Source organism: Triticum urartu, chromosome 7A (assembly GCF_056163025.1).
Source record: "Triticum urartu cultivar PI428250 chromosome 7A, HENAU_Tu73, whole genome shotgun sequence".
In the NCBI taxonomy this organism is placed as follows: domain Eukaryota; kingdom Viridiplantae; phylum Streptophyta; class Magnoliopsida; order Poales; family Poaceae; genus Triticum; species Triticum urartu.
This window is the reverse complement of record NC_141879.1, coordinates 113,056,142-113,074,459: the sequence shown is the minus strand read 5'-3', so window position 1 is coordinate 113,074,459 and position 18,318 is coordinate 113,056,142. Positions and strand designations below refer to the sequence as shown.

At 50.9% G+C, this 18,318-nt stretch overlaps 1 protein-coding gene across 8 annotated transcripts; it reads right to left on the bottom strand.

The window, feature by feature from the left end:
- Nucleotides 1–527: 527 nt before the first annotated feature.
- Nucleotides 528–17,326, bottom strand: LOC147958396 (small ribosomal subunit protein mS47-like). Of its 8 annotated transcripts, XM_087535755.1 has the most exons (11): nucleotides 16,561–17,326; nucleotides 16,296–16,418; nucleotides 16,110–16,182; nucleotides 12,547–12,646; nucleotides 12,098–12,129; nucleotides 11,933–12,016; nucleotides 11,175–11,243; nucleotides 1,736–1,942; nucleotides 1,513–1,632; nucleotides 796–853; nucleotides 528–709 (listed from the first exon to the last, which is right to left on the bottom strand). In XM_087535755.1, exons 2-8 carry the CDS (start codon nucleotides 16,301–16,303, stop codon nucleotides 1,895–1,897), a joined length of 414 nt encoding a protein of 137 aa, XP_087391881.1. In that variant the 5' UTR covers nucleotides 16,304–16,418; nucleotides 16,561–17,326; the 3' UTR covers nucleotides 528–709; nucleotides 796–853; nucleotides 1,513–1,632; nucleotides 1,736–1,894. The 8 variants fall into 8 exon arrangements, 6 of the variants coding, with proteins under 6 accessions (XP_087391881.1, XP_087391877.1, XP_087391876.1 ...); XM_087535756.1 differs by lacking the exons at nucleotides 528–709; nucleotides 796–853; nucleotides 1,513–1,632; nucleotides 1,736–1,942 and adding exons at nucleotides 5,351–6,271; nucleotides 6,355–6,621; XM_087535754.1 differs by lacking the exons at nucleotides 528–709; nucleotides 796–853; nucleotides 1,513–1,632; nucleotides 1,736–1,942 and adding exons at nucleotides 5,351–6,271; nucleotides 6,355–6,621 and having other exon boundaries at nucleotides 11,152–11,243; nucleotides 16,320–16,418.
- Between the last annotated feature and the right edge of the window lie 992 nt (nucleotides 17,327–18,318).

The window sequence follows — 18,318 nt, the reverse complement described above, 5'->3', positions numbered from 1 at the left end:
GCGTATGAAAAGTGAGAGGAGAGAGTGGTGGAAGAGAGGAGGGATTCGGGGGAGGAGATGGGGATTCGGCCGAGGATATGGCGACTTCACCTACCTCGTACTTAGTAGTAGCGAGGGGTATAAAACCGCGCTACTACTATCAAATTAGTAGTAGCGCGGGTTTATACCCCTCGCTACTACTATGGCATGTGTGGGGGGGCACGGTAGAGACCGCTTAGTAGTAGCGAGGGTTAAAAACCCGCGCTACTACTATCAACTTAGTAGTAGCGAGGGTTAAAAACCCGCGCTACTGCTAATTAGAAGTAGTGCTTCTTTTTGTGCCGCGCTGCTGCTAAGATTCTGTGTATAAGGTTTTCCCTAGTAGTGTATAGCTCTCTATAGCATCTAATTAAACCAAGGTAACAATGTGAAACATTTCAATGAAACATTTCAATGAAACAACAAATGCAATCATAATCGCAACCAAGGTAACAATTGATCCAACGACACAATGATACCAAGCCTCGGTATGATTGGCATATTTTCTAATCTTCAAGCGCATTGTATCCATCTTAATTGTGATCATCGACGACATCCGCAACATGCAACTCCAATATCATCTTCTCCTCCTCAATTTTTTTAATTTTTCCTTCAAGTAATTGTTTTCTTCTTCAACTAAATTTAACCTCTTGACAATAGGGTCGGTTGGAATTTCCAGTTCACATACCTCCTAGATAAAAAAATCTATGTCACGTTGGTTGGCATAATTGTCATAAACAATAAATGAACCAAATAGTTATAAAAGATAATCTATACCACATCCGAATCATAGACAGGACGAGGGCCGACGGAGGCGGATACCAAAACCATCGCTCTATATAATAACAAACAATAATAAAAGTAAGAAAATTACACAAGTATCTATCTAAATCATACCATATGGAAATCATAGATAAAATATTTGTATTAAAAATATTAGACCTTTTCTTACCATATGGAATGTCTAAAATCTCGGTAGAGCATTTTTGTAGATTTTTCTTATTCACGGAAGCAGATAAGAAAATCCATGACTAAATTAATGAAAGAAATGTGACTTTGGACCAATTCTAAGTCACATAACAAAAAATAGAGACATGTACACACAAAGATATCATAGGGAAAATGCATTCGCATCTTGTGTTGCAAAGTGTTATAAATATATTGACAAAGGATTTCACTATCACGGCTTTTATGTGAAATCTTGCACAGTTTCCAATGTATTGCAAGAGCCTTAAGTTAGTTGTTCATTTAGTTACTTAAACTAATTAGGTAGTAAAATAAATGAAGTTTGTTGATAATGTAAATAGTAGAGAGTTGTAAAATGGTATGCAAAGCAGACCAAACATAGTTTATTTGCAGCCAGCGTATCATAATAAGAAGTTGACGAAGCATTTCACTTGTTATAAGCTAGCAGTGCATCCAAATTATGAACCATCTTCTAAGAAAAGGGTACACCATACCTAGATAGGAATAGGCAATGAATTACAAAGTTACCTGAAGTACATGTGGTCGCATCAATTGATAAAACAATGTCCATATAATCTTTCAGTACACTCAAGCCTGAAATTTTTATACTTCAAGGCAGCCGTTTTAATTAGGAGCAGAGAGCTAAACCTGAATGCAGTTTCATAATCCAAAAAGGGAAATTTTATTAAAATGGCAACAAAATAATATGATAAATGTAGGAAAATGAAAAAGACCAAAGTTAAGGACACACCAGATAATAACCTGAGCAAACATGTAGAAGGCGTAGTCAGAGATGCTAGACATATTCCCGCAAAAAAAAAAGACATGCTAGACATAGCATCAGATAGCATGGCTCCCACAGTGAGTCCATTACTCTTCAAACACAAAATGACATCGTGCATGTACCTATTTATATATAGCTCCTCAACATGAGAATTTTGTGAGGCAATTGCCTTTCCTGTTAGGATAGAGCAATGGTATCATAAGAGAGGTGGATACGTGTTTATTTGAACAACTTAGATAGGAGATAATACATGCAACGACTACAAATACAAAATTATATCTCGAGTTAAATGATTTGCCCAAAAATTGTGAACGTGTGCAGGTACTTGTATGTTTGCATCAGACCAAAACCCATTGGAAGCATACAAAATCATTGTTCCAATATACTAAAAAGGTAAGGGCACATTTTCAGATGTGGAGGGCTACTGTTCAATGCTCGACGCCATATAAAAATTCAATGCTCGGCGCCATATAGGAATTTAATGCTCGGTGCAATGGTATTCCAACAGTGGTTATCATATATCAACATGAGCTGTGCAAGCCTTGCTTTATCTCGGCAACATATATCAACATGGGCATGTAGTGCTCCTATTTTATTTGCCAGCCGGTTGCGGCTTTGGGCTTTAGCTCTTATGAGCTTTTGTTTATTTTCACACTTCGATACTTGGAGACTTTGTTGCTGGATTTTCTTTTTAATAATATGAGCCGTATGCATTTTTCTGATGCAGAGGCTGGGGTAAACCCTCTTTTCGAAAAAAAATCTCATTATATGAAAAGTTGTATCTATTTCTCTATATACTTGGGTCTAAATTTATTGGAAAAGCTGTGTGGGCCAGCCAGACCATCTGAAAACAATGCCAAAGTAGAGCCTTAATCAGTAGATGCTAACTGGAACGAACATTCAGGGTTGTCGAACAATGTGATTTTCCTAGAGCAATCTGAATCCTACAACTATCAATGTAGTAGGACAAAAGTAAACCAATGCACTTTTTGTATGTGCGCCAAAATTACGTTACCCATTGTACGTAATGCATCTTAATTAAAAGGAAGAAAGTAAACTCACGTGTGAATTATTCTATTTATATAGATGAAGGCAAAGCTAAACTGCTCAAATTAAATCCTTTATAACCTAAAGTGTGCACATAATGGACCAAAATCTGAATTCGGCATTATTGCAAGTTATGATCTAAATCTCTGATAATTGGAAAGATCAGGACAGTGAATCGAATGGAGATATTTAAAAAAGAGAAGTAGTTTCCAGGCTTTCATTTATACACTGGATCGAATATGCACTACACATACTTTAGCTTTCGAGGACAGAACAAAATAATCACAAAGATAGAAGACATTGGAGAAGTTACATAAGCAACATAGTGAACAATACTTTTCATGTCCACCTTACACATTTGCTGCCAGCCGAGGCTTTTTCTTAGCACTTGATGGTCACTTCCTTGGATGGATCTAACTCGTTGCAGACTTGCAGGCTAAGCTCCAAGGCTGCTCCAAACTGCTTCCATTAGGGGCTCTGTCGGAGTAAATGACCACGGGTAGCCTAACCGGTTCCCTCTGGCCCTTCTGAAAAAATTACGAGCCGATCTGATCCTCAAGAATCCAAGACGTGGGGCCGGCTTCTCTTTGCTGGTTGTCTCCCAGACCGACTATCGGAAGGCGACCTGATTTTAGCCCTCATGAAGAAAGCCGCGGGAGAGCCGGCTCCAAGAAGCCGGCCGCGAGAAGGCCGACTCCAAGAAGCCGGCTCCCACAAAGCGGTCAAGATCGTACCCTCGAAGTCTGCATCCACATAACGGCGATGTGACGGGGCGTGGCTAGAGTAAAGCCTGCCACCCCGAATCCCGGAGCACGCCTGGCACAGTGCGCCGTACGGGTGGCCATGACCCGTCGGGCGCGGCACTGTTGCCACGTTGACCCTGATGTCATCCATGACGAGCTGCCAGTGTGGCCCACGGGCGGTGGGCCCCTTCGGGCAGAGAGACACCCAAAGGCGGCCAGGCCTCCCCTAGTCGGCCCAAGACAGAGCCGGCTCTCCACAGCCGGCTAGCCACCTCCCTCGAAGGAGACGCCCCATTAAGGAGACAAGACGCGGTGAGGCTACAGCGATCACCCGCCGGACGGCGGCACTGTAGCCACGCCCACCTCGGCGAAGCCCTCGTCACCAGGATTGAGCAACAGTAGCCAGCCACCGACAAGGCCCTGGAAAGTGGGGCCTGTCTGTCGACCAAGGAGCCGGCAGCCGGCGGGCCCCAGCAGCCGGCGCAGAAGCCGACGAGTGTAGTCACAGACGGCTGGGCCCCATGCCCAGCCGGATTACCATTGTACCCCGGGGGTAGGCCTATATAAACCCCCCGGGACACCCATGCAAAGGGTTGATCCAAACTAGTTCTAGACACCACATAGAGAGGGGAGGAGGGCTAGCCGTGCTCTACTTCTTCTCCTCACAAAACAGCTCAAGGAGCATCGTGTAGCTACTTGTTCATCTAGTGATCATGCGGAAACCCCGCAGAGCAGCAGTAGGGGTGTTATCTCCACGGAGAACCCCGAAGCTGTTGGCTCGATGAGCTGCCGGCCGTCCTCTGGAGTCTGCGCACTACCCCAAACAAGTCAACCGGCTTCACTCCTTTCTTCCTCGTGTATGGTGCCGAGGCGGTCATCCCAACTGACATCGAGTTCGACTCGCCTCGGGTAACCATGTACACGGAGGCGGAGGCCAAGAAAGCACGAGAAGACGGCGTCGACCTGCTGGAAGAAGGCCGGCTATTAGCCCTCAGCCAGTCCGCCATCTATCAGCAGGGCCTGCACCGCTACCACAGCCGGAAGGTCAAGCCAAGATCCTTCCAAGAGGGCGATCTTGTGCTCCGGCTGATCCAGCGAACAGCCGGCCAGCACAAGCTCTCGGCCCCTTGGGAGGGCCCCTTCGTCATCAGCAGAGCTTTAAGCAACGACTCCTACTACCTGATCGACGCACAGAAGCCGAAGGCACGAAAGAGAGACGACTCCGGCAAGGAGTCGGAACGACCATGGAACGCCAACCTCCTCCGAAGATTTTACAGTTGAAATGCAGTATGTATCACGCTAACTTTTGTACTAAGTACGAGACAATAGGGCCCCCGAGGAGAGCTCGGGGACTGCCATCTTTTATCTATGAATCAAGAATATCATGCTTACGACCTTGTCATTACATTCACTTTTTTTTCGTCCGGCACCGGGTTCGACTAGTCGGCCCGGGGACTGGCCGCCTAGAGTTATATTAAAAGTCCTACCCGCGGTCAAACAAGTAGTGTGCCGGCACCCAAGCCTTCTCTTGCCAAAAGTCGTAGTTCGGAGAACCGGCTGTCCGGCTGGCAAGAGTTAAAGGCAGGAAAGGACGCCCACACGAAAAACGGCTAGGGACTAACGGACTAATATAACAAAAGCTGGTTTTTCTCCCACCACCGACCGACTACCAGAGTAGCCGGCCGGCCGGCTTCCATTCGCCTCACTTCAATCTAAGAAAGCTCGAGTACTTGCCTTCCCAAAAAGGGAAGGCGGCAAAGGAAACAGCCTAAGGATAAAAAGCATACACGAATGGAAACCAAACACGCACACGATCATATTTACACAAAAGACCTTCAAAAGGCCAGCATTCAACATAATCCGAATACACCCCTAGTGGGTGGAACTGCGCAAGTTTAATAAAAATTGTTCAAAGGGTAACAAGCAGGAAAAGCAAGGATGGCAGCTTAAGCCAGGGGAGCGACTGGCGAGTCGGGCAGGTCGGTGGAGACGGCAGTGCCGGCTGGCAAACCTCGACATGATCACCGCCTCCTGTAGAGGGCGCGCTAGCACGCGCCTCGTTGCTGGAAGCACGGTCGGCTGGCCGCTTCACCGGCCGGCTCAACGTCTTCGTCCTCCTCTCCTTCATCGTCTTCGCCTTCATCGCTGGAGGCAATCTCCTCCGCCGAGTCCTCACCCGCTGCCGGGTCCAGCCCGAACCACTCCTCCGGCTGGGCAACGCCGTCGTCATTAATTTCAGGAGCGAAGACGCTGATGTCAGTGCACTCGACGATCATCGAAGCGCGCTGAGCGATAGCCGGCCGCACCTCCTCCATCTCCTTGTCGGCCTCCAGCCGCCAGGTGCGCAGCTGGTCCAGGTTCAGCCCCGGATACTAGGCTCGGACGAACTCCAGCGCCCACCAAGCTCCAAGCCGGGCTGCCTATGCCTTCCAGGCCTTGAAGCGGCCAACCGCAACCTCCAGCCAGTCGGCAGTCCGACTCGGGGTGCGGGGAATCGTCTCGCCTGGCCAGAGGGCGGCCAACACCTGCGCCCCTGCGCGCTGGAGGCGGCGGAGCATACGGTGAGCCGGCTGCAGCCGGGCTTGGACCGCCAAGAGTTGCTCCTCAAGCGTCTGGCTCGCGTCCGGCGCGATTTCAGCCCCCGCCTACCGGCGCGCCTCGCGATGGGCCTCGATGGTTTGGGTGGCGAAGACGGAGTAGCCGGGAAAGTAGTCTGCACAGAGAACAAAAAGCAGCACAAATCGGAACACAAATCAGGGGGCGAGGGGCAAGCAAAGAGTGAGGAAGGCGGCTTACCGTCGATCAGATCCTCGATACGACCGAAGCCCTCGCTCAGCGCTTGCTTCGCCTGAGCCCAGCCCGCCGCTTCGGTCTCGAACTCGGCCTTCAGGGCGTCCTCGCTGTCTTGCGCCTTCTTCAGGGCCGCCTTCTGGCTCTCCTCCTGGTCGGCCAACTTCTTGGCCAGGCGGTCACGCTCCAGGACCAAGGCGTTGTACTCGGCTTCCTTGGCGCGAAGGGCGGCCTGGGCCCCGCTGAGCTGCCCCCTCAAGTCGGCATTGGCCCCTGCAAGCATGAAGACAAAGGAAAATCAATAAGGAAGACGTCGCCAAGGAAGATCCGACCCGACTGCTCAACAGTCAGCCCAAATCTCGGGGACTACACCCAGTGGGTGCACTGACGCGCCCCCACGGAAGAAATCAAAAGAGCAAAACAACCAAGGCCAGAAGACACACCCGGATGACAGCCCGCATCGCGAGGAACTCTTGGGTGTATCGCTGCAGCGAGGCGGCTTGGGCTTAAAGAAAGTTCCGAACCTCCTGGGCCGCCGCATTCAGCTCGCCCGTCCCCCCACTGGGAGTCCACTCGGACGTGCTGACGCTGGCCGCCTCCAGGGCCTCCGCCGTCTGGCTGGAGCCCGCAGCTCGGTGCGGCTCTGGTGCGGAGGTGCCTCCCCCTGCGTGCCGACGCAGTGCCGGCTGCACCTCGAGGCCGGCCCCTACCTCCGGCTCGCCCCCGGTCGGCTGCTCTGGCGCCGCGGCTGATTGGCCGCTTTGGCCCGCCCCAGTCGGCGCCGTCCGCGGCGCCCCCTCCACGAAGACCACGTGGTCCTCCCTCCTCTCCACCACCGGCGGGTCTTGGTCGACCTCCTCCTACGGAGGCACGGGGATGTCGGGGGCCACGGCGCGGAGGGGAGGGGAACGACGAGCAGCGGAGGCTGGTTGTGCGAGGCCTCCGCCTTCGTCTCCGCGGCTGCCGCCTCCGCCCGGGCCTTGGCCGCCGCATCAGCCTGCTCCTTCGCCGCCTGGGCGGTCCTTCACTCCACCGCCTCCCGCTCCTCCCGCGCCTCCCGTGTGTTCCGCTTCGTGGCCTCCCTAAGGTCGGCGCGGGGATCCACGCGACGGGAGCCAGAGGACCCTCAGTCGGCCCGACAATGGAGCCGCCAGGACCTCGCTCAAGGGAAAGCGGTGCCTTGCCCGGCGAGCAAAGAAAGGTTCAGAAGAGCTTCAATCGAAAAGGACAAAGAAATATATATATATATATATATATATATATACAAGACATTTGACGACTTATGCCGAGATCGCCTGCGGCTGTTTCACCGCCTTGCGGAAGCGGGCCGCCTTCACGGCCGCCTCATCCCGCTTGGTCGCCACCGTGGAAGCCTTGGATTTTTTAGGCCGGCTACCGAAGAAGGTCGACGCGGCCCGACGCTTCTGCGCGCCGCCACGGGTAGCCGGCGTGGCAGACGGGCCCGCGCCTTAATGATCAAGTGCCGGCTGGCGGTGCGGGGCGGCTTCGACCTCGTCGTCGTCCAGCCAGTCCTCGAAGCCGGCTCCGGGCCCCGCGCCTCCTGCCTCGTCGCCTTCCCCCACGATGGCGTCTTCCATGGCGGCCGCTCCCAGGTCCGGGTCATCGGCGTCGTCCACCGTGCGGTCGGGGAGGAGCTGGCGCTCTACCCCTGCGGCCCCGGCCGTCGGCGGAAGAAGAGGGTTCTGCTAAGGGCAAACCAACTGATCAAAGGTCGGCTATCACGAGGCCGGCTACAAAAAGGAAGAAAAGAAGAAAAACTTACGGCAGGCGGAGGGTTGGCGCGAGAATACGACTCCTTGCCGTATCGCCAATCCTCGGCGAGCTTGCAGTTGGAGATGTAGTTCACCATGTAAGACACCTCTGCATGAGGCATCTCCCTGGTGCTCAGCCGGCACGGGTCGAAGCGGCCGCTCATCTGGCAAATCATGTGAGGGCGGCCTTGGAGCGGAAGTACCCGGCGCTCCACGAAGGCGGCCACCAAGTCGGCTCCAGTCAGGCCCTCCGACTGGATCATCACCCGGAGCCGGGAGACGGCTGCGTTCCCGGCCTGAGACAGCGACCTGGCCCGGTAGCTCCACGAAGGTTGCCTCCCAGCCGGCGGGCCGGCTACGTAAGCCGGCAGGTTGACGTAGTCGCCTTGCGAGGCGACGTTCTTCACGTAAAAGTAGGACTTCTGCCAGAGCTTCACCGACTGGATCAGCGGGATGGGCGGGAACGGATTGTTCTCGCCCGTCCGCCTCATGGCAATGAAAGCTCCGCAGGGGGCGGGCACGCCCGTGACGACGGTGCCGAGCTTGCTCTGGAAGAATTCCCCCCAGAGCTCGAGCGTGGGGAGAACCCAAGAAAGCCCTCGCACAGGGTGACGAAAGCCGACAGCAGCATCACCGCGTTGGGCACAGGTGGTAGAATTCAAGGAAGGCTCGAAGGAATCTGCTCGCCGGGAGGCCGAAGCCGCGCAGGCAGTGCGAGCGGAAGATCACCCGCTCGCCCTCCTCTGGTGCCGGCGAAATCTCCCTCGCCGGCGCTTGACGAACCCGCACGAAGTACTCGCTCGGCAGGCGCCGTGTCCGGCGGAGGAACTCGACGTGGTCCTCGTGGACGTTGGAGCCATCCCACGAGCTCGACAGCGCCATGGGAGCGACGCGGCGAGGAGCAAGACGATGCGGCGGCGGAGACGCGCACGACCCCGCTACGGCGGAACCGAAGGAGCCGAGAGGTCCGACGGCGAAACGGCGCGGCAATGGGTTGTTGCGGCGACGGAAAGAAGAAGAAGGAAGGCAAGAAGGGACGGAGCAAGGGAGAGCGTGCGAGCCTCTGCCGCTCCCCCTCCCCCCTACTTATAGACCTGCGCGGCGGAGCCGAGGAGGCGTGGCGTGGGGGAACGTGGGGATCTACTTCGCCCACTCCCCCACGTCCCGCGATTATTGCGCCCTGATGGCGTAATAAAACCGGAGCGGGAAGGCGAGCGGTCCGCGTGGGCCGCGGAAGATCCGCGCTCGGGCCGAGGCCTAGGAGTGGCGGGCTCGGGCCTGCGGCGGCGTCCCGTCGCGCGCGTGCGCTGGCAGGATTTCCTTGCCACGTGGCCCACGGGATGGTGTGCGGTCAGCTCGCAGGCCGACCCGCGTTCCCGCCTACGAGAAACAGGGCTTTCCGAAGGCGGCGCGCACAAGCAAACCGGCCCCTCAGGATAGGAAGCTGACCAAGCTTCTCGTCCCTTTGTCAGCCTCGAAGCTCGATCAGCTTCGGGGACTATTGTCGGAGTAAATGTCCACGGGTAGCCTAGCCGGCTCCCCCTGGCCCTTCTGAAAAAATTACGAGCCGATCCGGCCCTCAAGAATCCAAGACGTGGGGCCGCCTTCCCCTTGCCGGCTGTCTCCCAGGCCGGCTATCGGAAGGCGACCCGACTTTAGCCCTCATGAAGAAAGCCGCGGGAGAGCCGGCTCCAAGAAGCCGGCCGCGAGAAGGCTGACTCCAAGAAGCCGGCTCCCACAAAGCGGTCAAGATCGTACCCTCGAAGTCTGTATCCACATAACGGCGATGTGACGGGGCGTGGCTAGAGTAAAGCCTGCCACCCCCGAATCCCGGAGCACGCCTGGCACAGTGCGCCGTACGGGTGGCCATGACCCGTCCGGCGCGGCACTGTTGCCACGTTGACCCTGATGTCATCCATGACGGGCTGCCAGTGTGGCCCACGGGCGATGGGCCCCTTCGGGCAGAGAGAGACCCGAAGGCGGCCAGGCCTCCCCTAGTCGGCCCAAGACAAAGCCGGCTTGCCACCTCCCTCGAAGGAGACGCCCCATTAAGGAGACAAGATGCGGTGAGGCTACAACGATCACCCGCCGGACGGCAGCACTATAGCCACGCCCACCTCGGTGAAGCCCTCGTCACCAGGATTGAGCAACAGTAACCAGCCACCGACAAGGCCCTGGACAGTGGGGCCTGCCTGTCGACCAGAGTCGGCAGCCGGCGAGACCCACCAGCCGGCGGGCCCCAGCAGCCGACGCAGAAGCCGGCGAGTGTAGTCACAGACGGCTGGGCCCCATGCCCAGCCGGAATACCATTGTACCCCGGGGGGTAGGCCTATATAAACCCCCCGGGACACCCATGCAAAGGGTTGATCCAAGCTAGTTCTAGACACCACATAAAGAGGGGAGGAGGGCTAGCCGTGCTCTACTTCTTCTCCTCACAAAACAGCTCAAGGAGCATCGTGTAGCTACTTGTTCATCTAGTGATCATGCGGAAACCCCGCAGAGCAGCAGTAGGGGTGTTATCTCCACGGAGAGCCCCAAAGCTGGGTATGATTCGCCGGCGTGCATGTCTTCGCCTCATCCCGTTTCCAGGCAGCGGCGACGTCTTACTGGTTCCCACAATGATAAGCCACCCGTTAGCATATGTCGCACCTACCACCCGATAGGCTCGCTGACTGAGTGAGGTGCAACATGGTGCGGCAATGGCGAATATGTGTTATATAGCCTTGATTGATGGATGGATCTGGGTGTGTGCGTTCGGCCGTATGTAAAACCTGTTAGTAATCTTGCTTTGAGAAGAGGCTAATGGCTAGTATGGCGCATGAGCATAGGTGGAGAAAATACGATGAAAATTGAGAGGACCGTATAATATACCCTAATTCTTGTAAGACTAAAAATTAAACATATCGATAATATTGCACGTAATTCTTTTGTATCATATACTGTAGATATCGATCCTATACATGTAGTTAGCAATTTATACATGCCAATGGAGGTAACACAAAGGAACGGAAGGGGAGAAAAGAGACCATACTGTGAATTTGCACGACCACTTACAGTGCACCGCGAGCAATTCTGAGGCCGAGGCCGCCGTTTACGGGACCGCTCAGGACTCCTTTTTTCTTTCTAAAAACAGAAGATAGATTGTTCAAGACTCCCAATGGAAGCAATTAGACATCTAACGGCTTATATTTGCTTTTTAACAACATCTAATGGCTCTTATTTCAAGATTGAAGGATTAACATGGAGCCTCTATTAGTGCCTCCAATTAGTAAATATAAGATTTAACGCATGACTGATTGGATCGTTTTTAAATGCTGTACCAAAATTATTTATTTCCTAAAGGGGATTACAATATCTTTGGATTCAGCATGGCCTGTATAATGTACAACGGCTACGCATAGTACTAAAATTATTAGGATGTATCCATATTTTAGTTCATGAGGTATAACGGAAGGGGTTGTGATGTAGATGCGATAGAGTATGGGTAAGCTTCAAAATGAAGAAACACTTTTCATTGAGCACATTGGCACAATGGGGTAAGTGTCTATTTGTGGCACAAATGTAGGGTTGGCAACCTCATCTCCAAATAAGGAGAGGATTTTTTTTTTAAAGAGTGACTCTAAGAAGATAACATGCCATCATTACACAGTCAAAAACTGGACAACATGTGTGAGAACTCCAAACAAGCAGATTTTAAGCTACCTGGTGATAAATAAACATTTTGTGCACCTCTACAACCCCAATTAAATTATAAATCTATATAAGCAACATGGGAAGCAAAAGGCCATTTGAGTATGATTCATAGAATATACCGTGTTCTCTGTGGCAACCCAAAATCTTTCATGTATAGAAACACAAGGACGTCCGCCCATGAAAATTCCAGTAAGTAGAGAAACCTACAATTGAATGCTGTAGCATTTAAGTGTGCAACAGTGTCAAGAACTATTACATGGAGAATGGATTTGGATGCAACTCACCTGTGATTTGCTATAAGTTGCAATGATATAGTCTAACAAAAATTCAGTACGGAAAAAATCAGCAACATATTTCCAGACATTTGATTTCAGAGAACATACAATGAAGTTAATAAAATGCCTTCAGTAATAATAAATATAAATGCTATGCCCTACGATCCAAAATAAGTGTCGTGGTTTTAGTTCAAACCAGTTATTTTGGAATGGAGGGAGTAAATGCTAATGTGTGAATAAAAGTTGGACAAATAAAGATGAGATAAGTCAAAGGAAAAAAATGTTGAAGTAATCAGCTTTAGGTAATTAATATCACTGACGCTTTAAGTAATTAGTACCATTGTACACTGGTAGGAGATGGGCATCTGAAGTTAAGGAACACATCATAACTGATCAGGATTCGGAAACGTACACAATAGCATAGCTTGAACTGAAAGAATACTGTAATGTCTATATACCTAAAGATTGTGGCTTTGATGAGAAGTGAACTGAACCAAGTGTGGTCGAGTTAGAAAAGGATAACAATGCAACAAAATCTTCTGTGTCCCAGTTTGCTCCCTGACATTAACCAAACAAGAGTCAGTAAACATCATGACTCCAAAAAAAAATAAAAAATAGTAGCACCACAATCAATCCACTATACTATTTTAAAGGTCTGTAAGCGACACCATATATGTGAGCTCTAAGTCACCGTGTTGGCAAATAGCCTGGACAAGGCCGCCTGTATCAATCATTATGCAAAGCCAATACTTACAAATGTTCAAACTGAGCAAACAGTAGCAACAGTAATTGCTGAAGAAAAATAAACTACTCATATTTATTTTACCTAAAAAGTTTAAGTTACTTTCAACGACCTACAACACATTAATAACAAAAATGGAAAAAATCCCAAGAAACAAATGGTGCAAAGCTGTCATAGATATAATATAAGGCATAATATCACCAGATTGCCTATCACCAACGATGTACTTTTGTAAGATTAAATTACGAAGAAAACAACGTCATGTGCTCTTCTCTATACTTGCTTATAATTAGACCCCTTCATCCAGCACACGAGGATGGATCCATATCCATAATTGCTGGTCTAATGAAGCAGCTTCATTCATTAAATCTAGTCTGAGAATTGGACAAATCTGCCTATTTGGCCTTCAATTTTGTACTTTGTTGTGCTGACACCACGGCTCTCTTTGTGTACAGCACACACAGAGAGAGAGAGAGGGGGCCAGGGAAGAGAAATAGGGTAAGGGAGAGGGCGCCAACGGGAGCAAGGGAGTAAGAGCATCTCCAGCCGCGCTCTCAACAGGCTCCCCGAGGCCATTTTTTTGCCGCCGGCGCGAAAAAAACGGCTCAGTCGCGCCCTTAGGACGCCGAAAATCGCCGGCTCGGCCCTTTTTTCCGCCCGGCGGTCACAAGCCGAACCCGGCGCACTGGAGAGCAGTTGGGGGCTCCGGCGCAACGGAAAAGCGTGGCTGGCCCACGCCGTCAGGGGAAAAATCAAGGTTTTCTTCCCCGACTCGCCTCCCACCCCCCGCGCCCTCGGCCACCACTAGCTATATCCCGGCGCCGCCCGCCGCCCTTCACCGCTAGATAGCCATTCCCCGCCGGAAAAATAGCAGCGCTTCGCCGCGGCAGCCCCTCCAACAGCAGCTGGGCGTTTCCGACCGCCGTTCCCGGCCGTGGAGGAGTAGTTTAACGGCGGGTACACGCCTACCGGGCGCAAGGTGTTCGGCGATTTGCCTGCCTCGGCGATGGACTCGGATGACGAGGAAGCGCTCGCCGCGCTGCTGGAGAAGGAAGCCGAGACCGACGTCCAGGAAGAAAAGCATCTCATGGTGCTCGCCGCCCTCACCCAGCTGCTGGCGAGCAATGAAAAGCCGCGGCGAGGTGGCTCGTCGCCTGAGCGGGTGAAAGCAAAGAACCGGCATCGTCTCGAAGGCTACTGCATGCTCTACTCCGACTACTTCGCCGATGCTCCACTTCACGGCGAGAAAACATTTCGGCGTCGTAATCGGATGAGCCGAAAGCTCTTCCTCGGGATTGTGAATTCCATCCGGGAGTTCGACAACTACTTCAAGTGCATGATGGATTGCACCGGCGCTCTTGGATTCACCTCCATCCAGAATTGCACGACAGCGATAAGGATGCTTGCATATGGTGCTCCCGGTGATTCACTCGACGACTATGGGCGCATGGTCGAGTCCACCAGCATAGAGTGTTTCCACAAGTTCTGTCGCGCAGTGGTGGCAGTGTTTGGACCACAATACTTGAGAACACCCAATGCGGAAGACACTGCTCGGATCCTAGCACAAAATGCAGTAAGAGGATTTCCTGGGATGCTTGGAAGCATCAACTGCATGCATTGAAAATGGAAGAGTTGCCCATTTGCTTGGCAGGGGATGTACAAAGGCGTCAAAGGCGGTTGCAGTGTGGTGCTTGAGGCGGTGGTCACACAGGACCTCTGGATTTGGCACTCCTTCTTTGGTATGCCAGGAACTCACAATGACATCAACGTGCTGCAGTGCTCTCCTGTCTTTGCCAAGCTTGTTGAAGGTCATTCTTCTCCGATGAACTTCGAGATCAATGGGCGGCACTACAACAAGGGGTACTATCTAGCTGATGGCATCTATCCGAGATGGTCGACATTTGTGAAGACCATCTCAAACCCTGTGCCAGGAGGCAAGAACGCCTGGTTTGCAAAGATTCAGGAGGCGTGCAGAAAGGATGTCGAGCGGGCATTTGGTGTGCTCCAATCTCGATTTGCTGTTGTCCGGTACCCCGCTCAGACGTGGTCCAAAGATCAAATGTGGGAGATTATGACTTGCTGTGTCATCTTGCACAACATGATCATCGAGAGCGAGCAAGAAGACCCAGTGTTTGACACTGAACCATACTACAGGCAGGGTCCTCTAGCCGAAGTTGATCACCAGCTACCGGCAACTTGGACTGCCTATCCAGTATGCGTCAAGAGATCCGAGACCCACAGGTGCATCATCAACTGCAGAAAGATCTGATTGAGCACCTATGGAGGCTCAAGGGGGACGCCGTGTGATGAAATATGAGTTTTTATTTGTTGAACTATATAATTTCTATTGAACTATTTGTTGTTGTACTATTTTGTTGAAGTATTTGATTTTTCTGTGATGAAATATGTGGTAAGAAAAAATTGTGTTGATAATTGAACGCCGAGACACGGTGAACCATGCCGAATATGGGCCTAATCTCCCCCGTATGGGCCCTTTATTCGCCGAAATGGGGCTGCAAAGTGGGCCAATTTTGGCGCCTAAGGGCGAGCTGGGGGCGATGACTGGGCGCAAAACCGCCCCAGCGCCGATTGTATCGCCGGCTCGCCCCCAGGGGGCGATTTTTATGCGTCCTGGGGGGGGGGGGGGGGCAACAGCTGGAGATGCTCTAAGTGCGCGTGGTGGGAAGGCTGGCCACACTGGCATCCACCAGTGGTGGTGAGGAGGAACTTTCGGAGGAGCACGTGGATGACGACTGCCTCGAGCGGAAGAACAACGCCGATGATGTATCCGACAGCCTCTTGCTGCAGTTGCCAACACCAACCTCACTGTCCTCGTCCGGCGGCCCCATCGTAGTTCAACAGTACCGGGTGGATGCACCATGCGGTGGACGACATCCTCCTCCCCTCCTCGCCGTGCGGGGCAAGATCCCTCGTTTGCCTCCTCTGCGGTCGAATTGGCCAACAATTTATATGCTCTAGAGGGCGGCTTTGGATTTCAAGCTTGTCACGCAACAATTGTTGGCTTGTTTATATCAATATTGAGTGGATATGCTCCAGAAGGCGGCTTTCAATTTTAAGCAGGAAGCAAGTAAAAGAAAAATGCATTAAGCGACAACCAAGTGAAAAATCAAAGCCTGTACCGAGGAGGCTGGCCATAGAGCGAGCTCGCCAGGATATGGATGAACTAAAGAAATGCATACAAATTGAATCTTGTTGAAGGAAGATGATTCTTGACCTGGGAATTAAGAAGTCTAGTTGTGCTTTGCACAAGAATCATACCTTCCATAGGACCAAAAATAATAATTCTTGCATAGCTTTGTTCACAATCTTTTGCCAGAAGTCACTTGTGCCCCTACGAAAATAGCCATGAAACAAAGAAAATCTAAAATAAATTACCACAAAAAATGACACCACAAGCAAAAAGGAATTACTTATACATAAAACATTTAGTTTCATGATCCTCACAAATTCATGAAAGTATGCACGCACACTGGAACATAGCAGTACGAATAGAGACTGGACTACACCGCCTAGCTGAAACGTTTAGGCGCAACAACGCGATCTCCAGCAGGATTGGTTCCATTAATACTGCATGCACACGCACAACACACAACAATATGTCAAACGAATAAATTCGATGTATACTAACAATGATAGTAAACTGCAGTAAACAAATTATGAGCATACGAAAGCTGCCGTATACACATACCAGATGCACAAAAAGGCATACCTGAAGTGCAGAGGAGACGCATCACGGGACCATACAAACATTTGAAAGCCCATCATCCTCTCTCCTCCCGTTGTCTCGAATCGCTACTTCCTCAAACTTGAAGTGCCACATACCTACTTTACCACTGAAATCATTTCGATCGGTTCAAGGAACTAAAAGTATCAAGTACAATAGTTGGAGGATTTAATGAGAGTTGGTAAAAGGGGAAAATCAGACCAGCAATACAAGATGGATACACAGCCATACAACGATGCAGCATAACAACGAACAGGGGACGAGCAATGGATTAACGCAAAATGAACTAAGAAAACACAATCACATGAATCAATCAAAGAAGCTACTCATAGATGCGACCCTCCTGCCGCCGTGTACAACAAAGAGGGACGTGGGGAAAGAGGAGGCCGAGAGGGAGGAGCCGATGGTGCGGTGGCAAGGCGTGGAAGGCGAGCCGAAGGTGCAGGAGTCGGCGCCGGCGTCCACTTCGCCGCTACGCATCACAAACTTTCATCCACCGCCGCGGCCTCTCCTCCTCCGTCGGTCACGACCTCTCCTCCTCCAGCTGGTGCCTCCCAGCGTGGCCTCTAAGGATCAATCTGTATGAATCTGGATTCGTTGTTGAGAGGCAAAATCGTAGGAGACAACGCGAGGGAGAGAGGATCTGGCTGTGAGAGAAGAGGAGAGGAGGACATGGCGTGTTTGAAGAGAAAGGAGGCGTCGTAACGAGGACCTTGGCATGCTGGCTTCGTAGCGAAGGAAACACGCCCAAAGACATAATTTGATGGATTAGAAGCAAATTAGTCGGCAGCCGGCAGCCGGCTTCGTAGCGAAGGAAACACACCAGCAGACGGCAGCCATTTGATGGATTAGAAAATTAGTCGGTCGATCGAGTAGCAACGATTCTTCAGCATCGATCTGCAGTGGATTGGTCGAATTATTGAACCAGAACACTTGCTTGTCATGGTCGGTTTTGGTTTTAAACGCAGTACGCAGACACATACATACACATACACTCATTTCGACGAACGAACACATATTCTATCTTTATGAACACCTTTGACATATCAAGTTGGCGAGTTTAAAAATTAATTGACGAAGTCATCATAAGCGTCTGCTATTGACGTAAGAGTTAATATCACCATAAGTACAGAAATTTGCGCGTCGTTAACAGATACATACATAAACTTGGAAAAAACAGATAAATAGTCACTTAACATCTGGTGTGTTAACATTTTGATACAAAGCAGTCCCTTGACTGCCAGATCACAGAGAATAATCTGTTTTTATTAGCTCTTAACTTAAACACCGTATCCCACTAAAAGAATAATCTGTTTTTATTAGACATAAAAAAATGTGTCAAACCTAGGGTTGGATCCCCGAGACTTCTCTTCTTTTCCGTTTTATTTGAGAGTTATCTTTGGTTCAATTTTGTATTTACTCACAGTACCGATCCTCCTTTATTTGGAATCCTATAACCTATTGTTTTTTACCTGGTCTTGGTACCTTTTTATTTCTCAAAGTACAGATCAAATCTTATCTTGAAATTATGCTAAAGGGGTGTTCTAGTGTAACTTGAGCTTTGGTATCAGCGGATATGTAAGTTCACGTATCGAGGTATAGCCTTGTTGTTGCCGCAGCTCGCTCTCTGGCTCGCCGTAGCCCTCTCTCTCTGCTCTTCCTCAATTGATGTGCACAAACCAACAAAGAAGAAGAAGGTAGAGGAAGACACGATCACAGAGTGGACACAGTGATAGTTCCCGG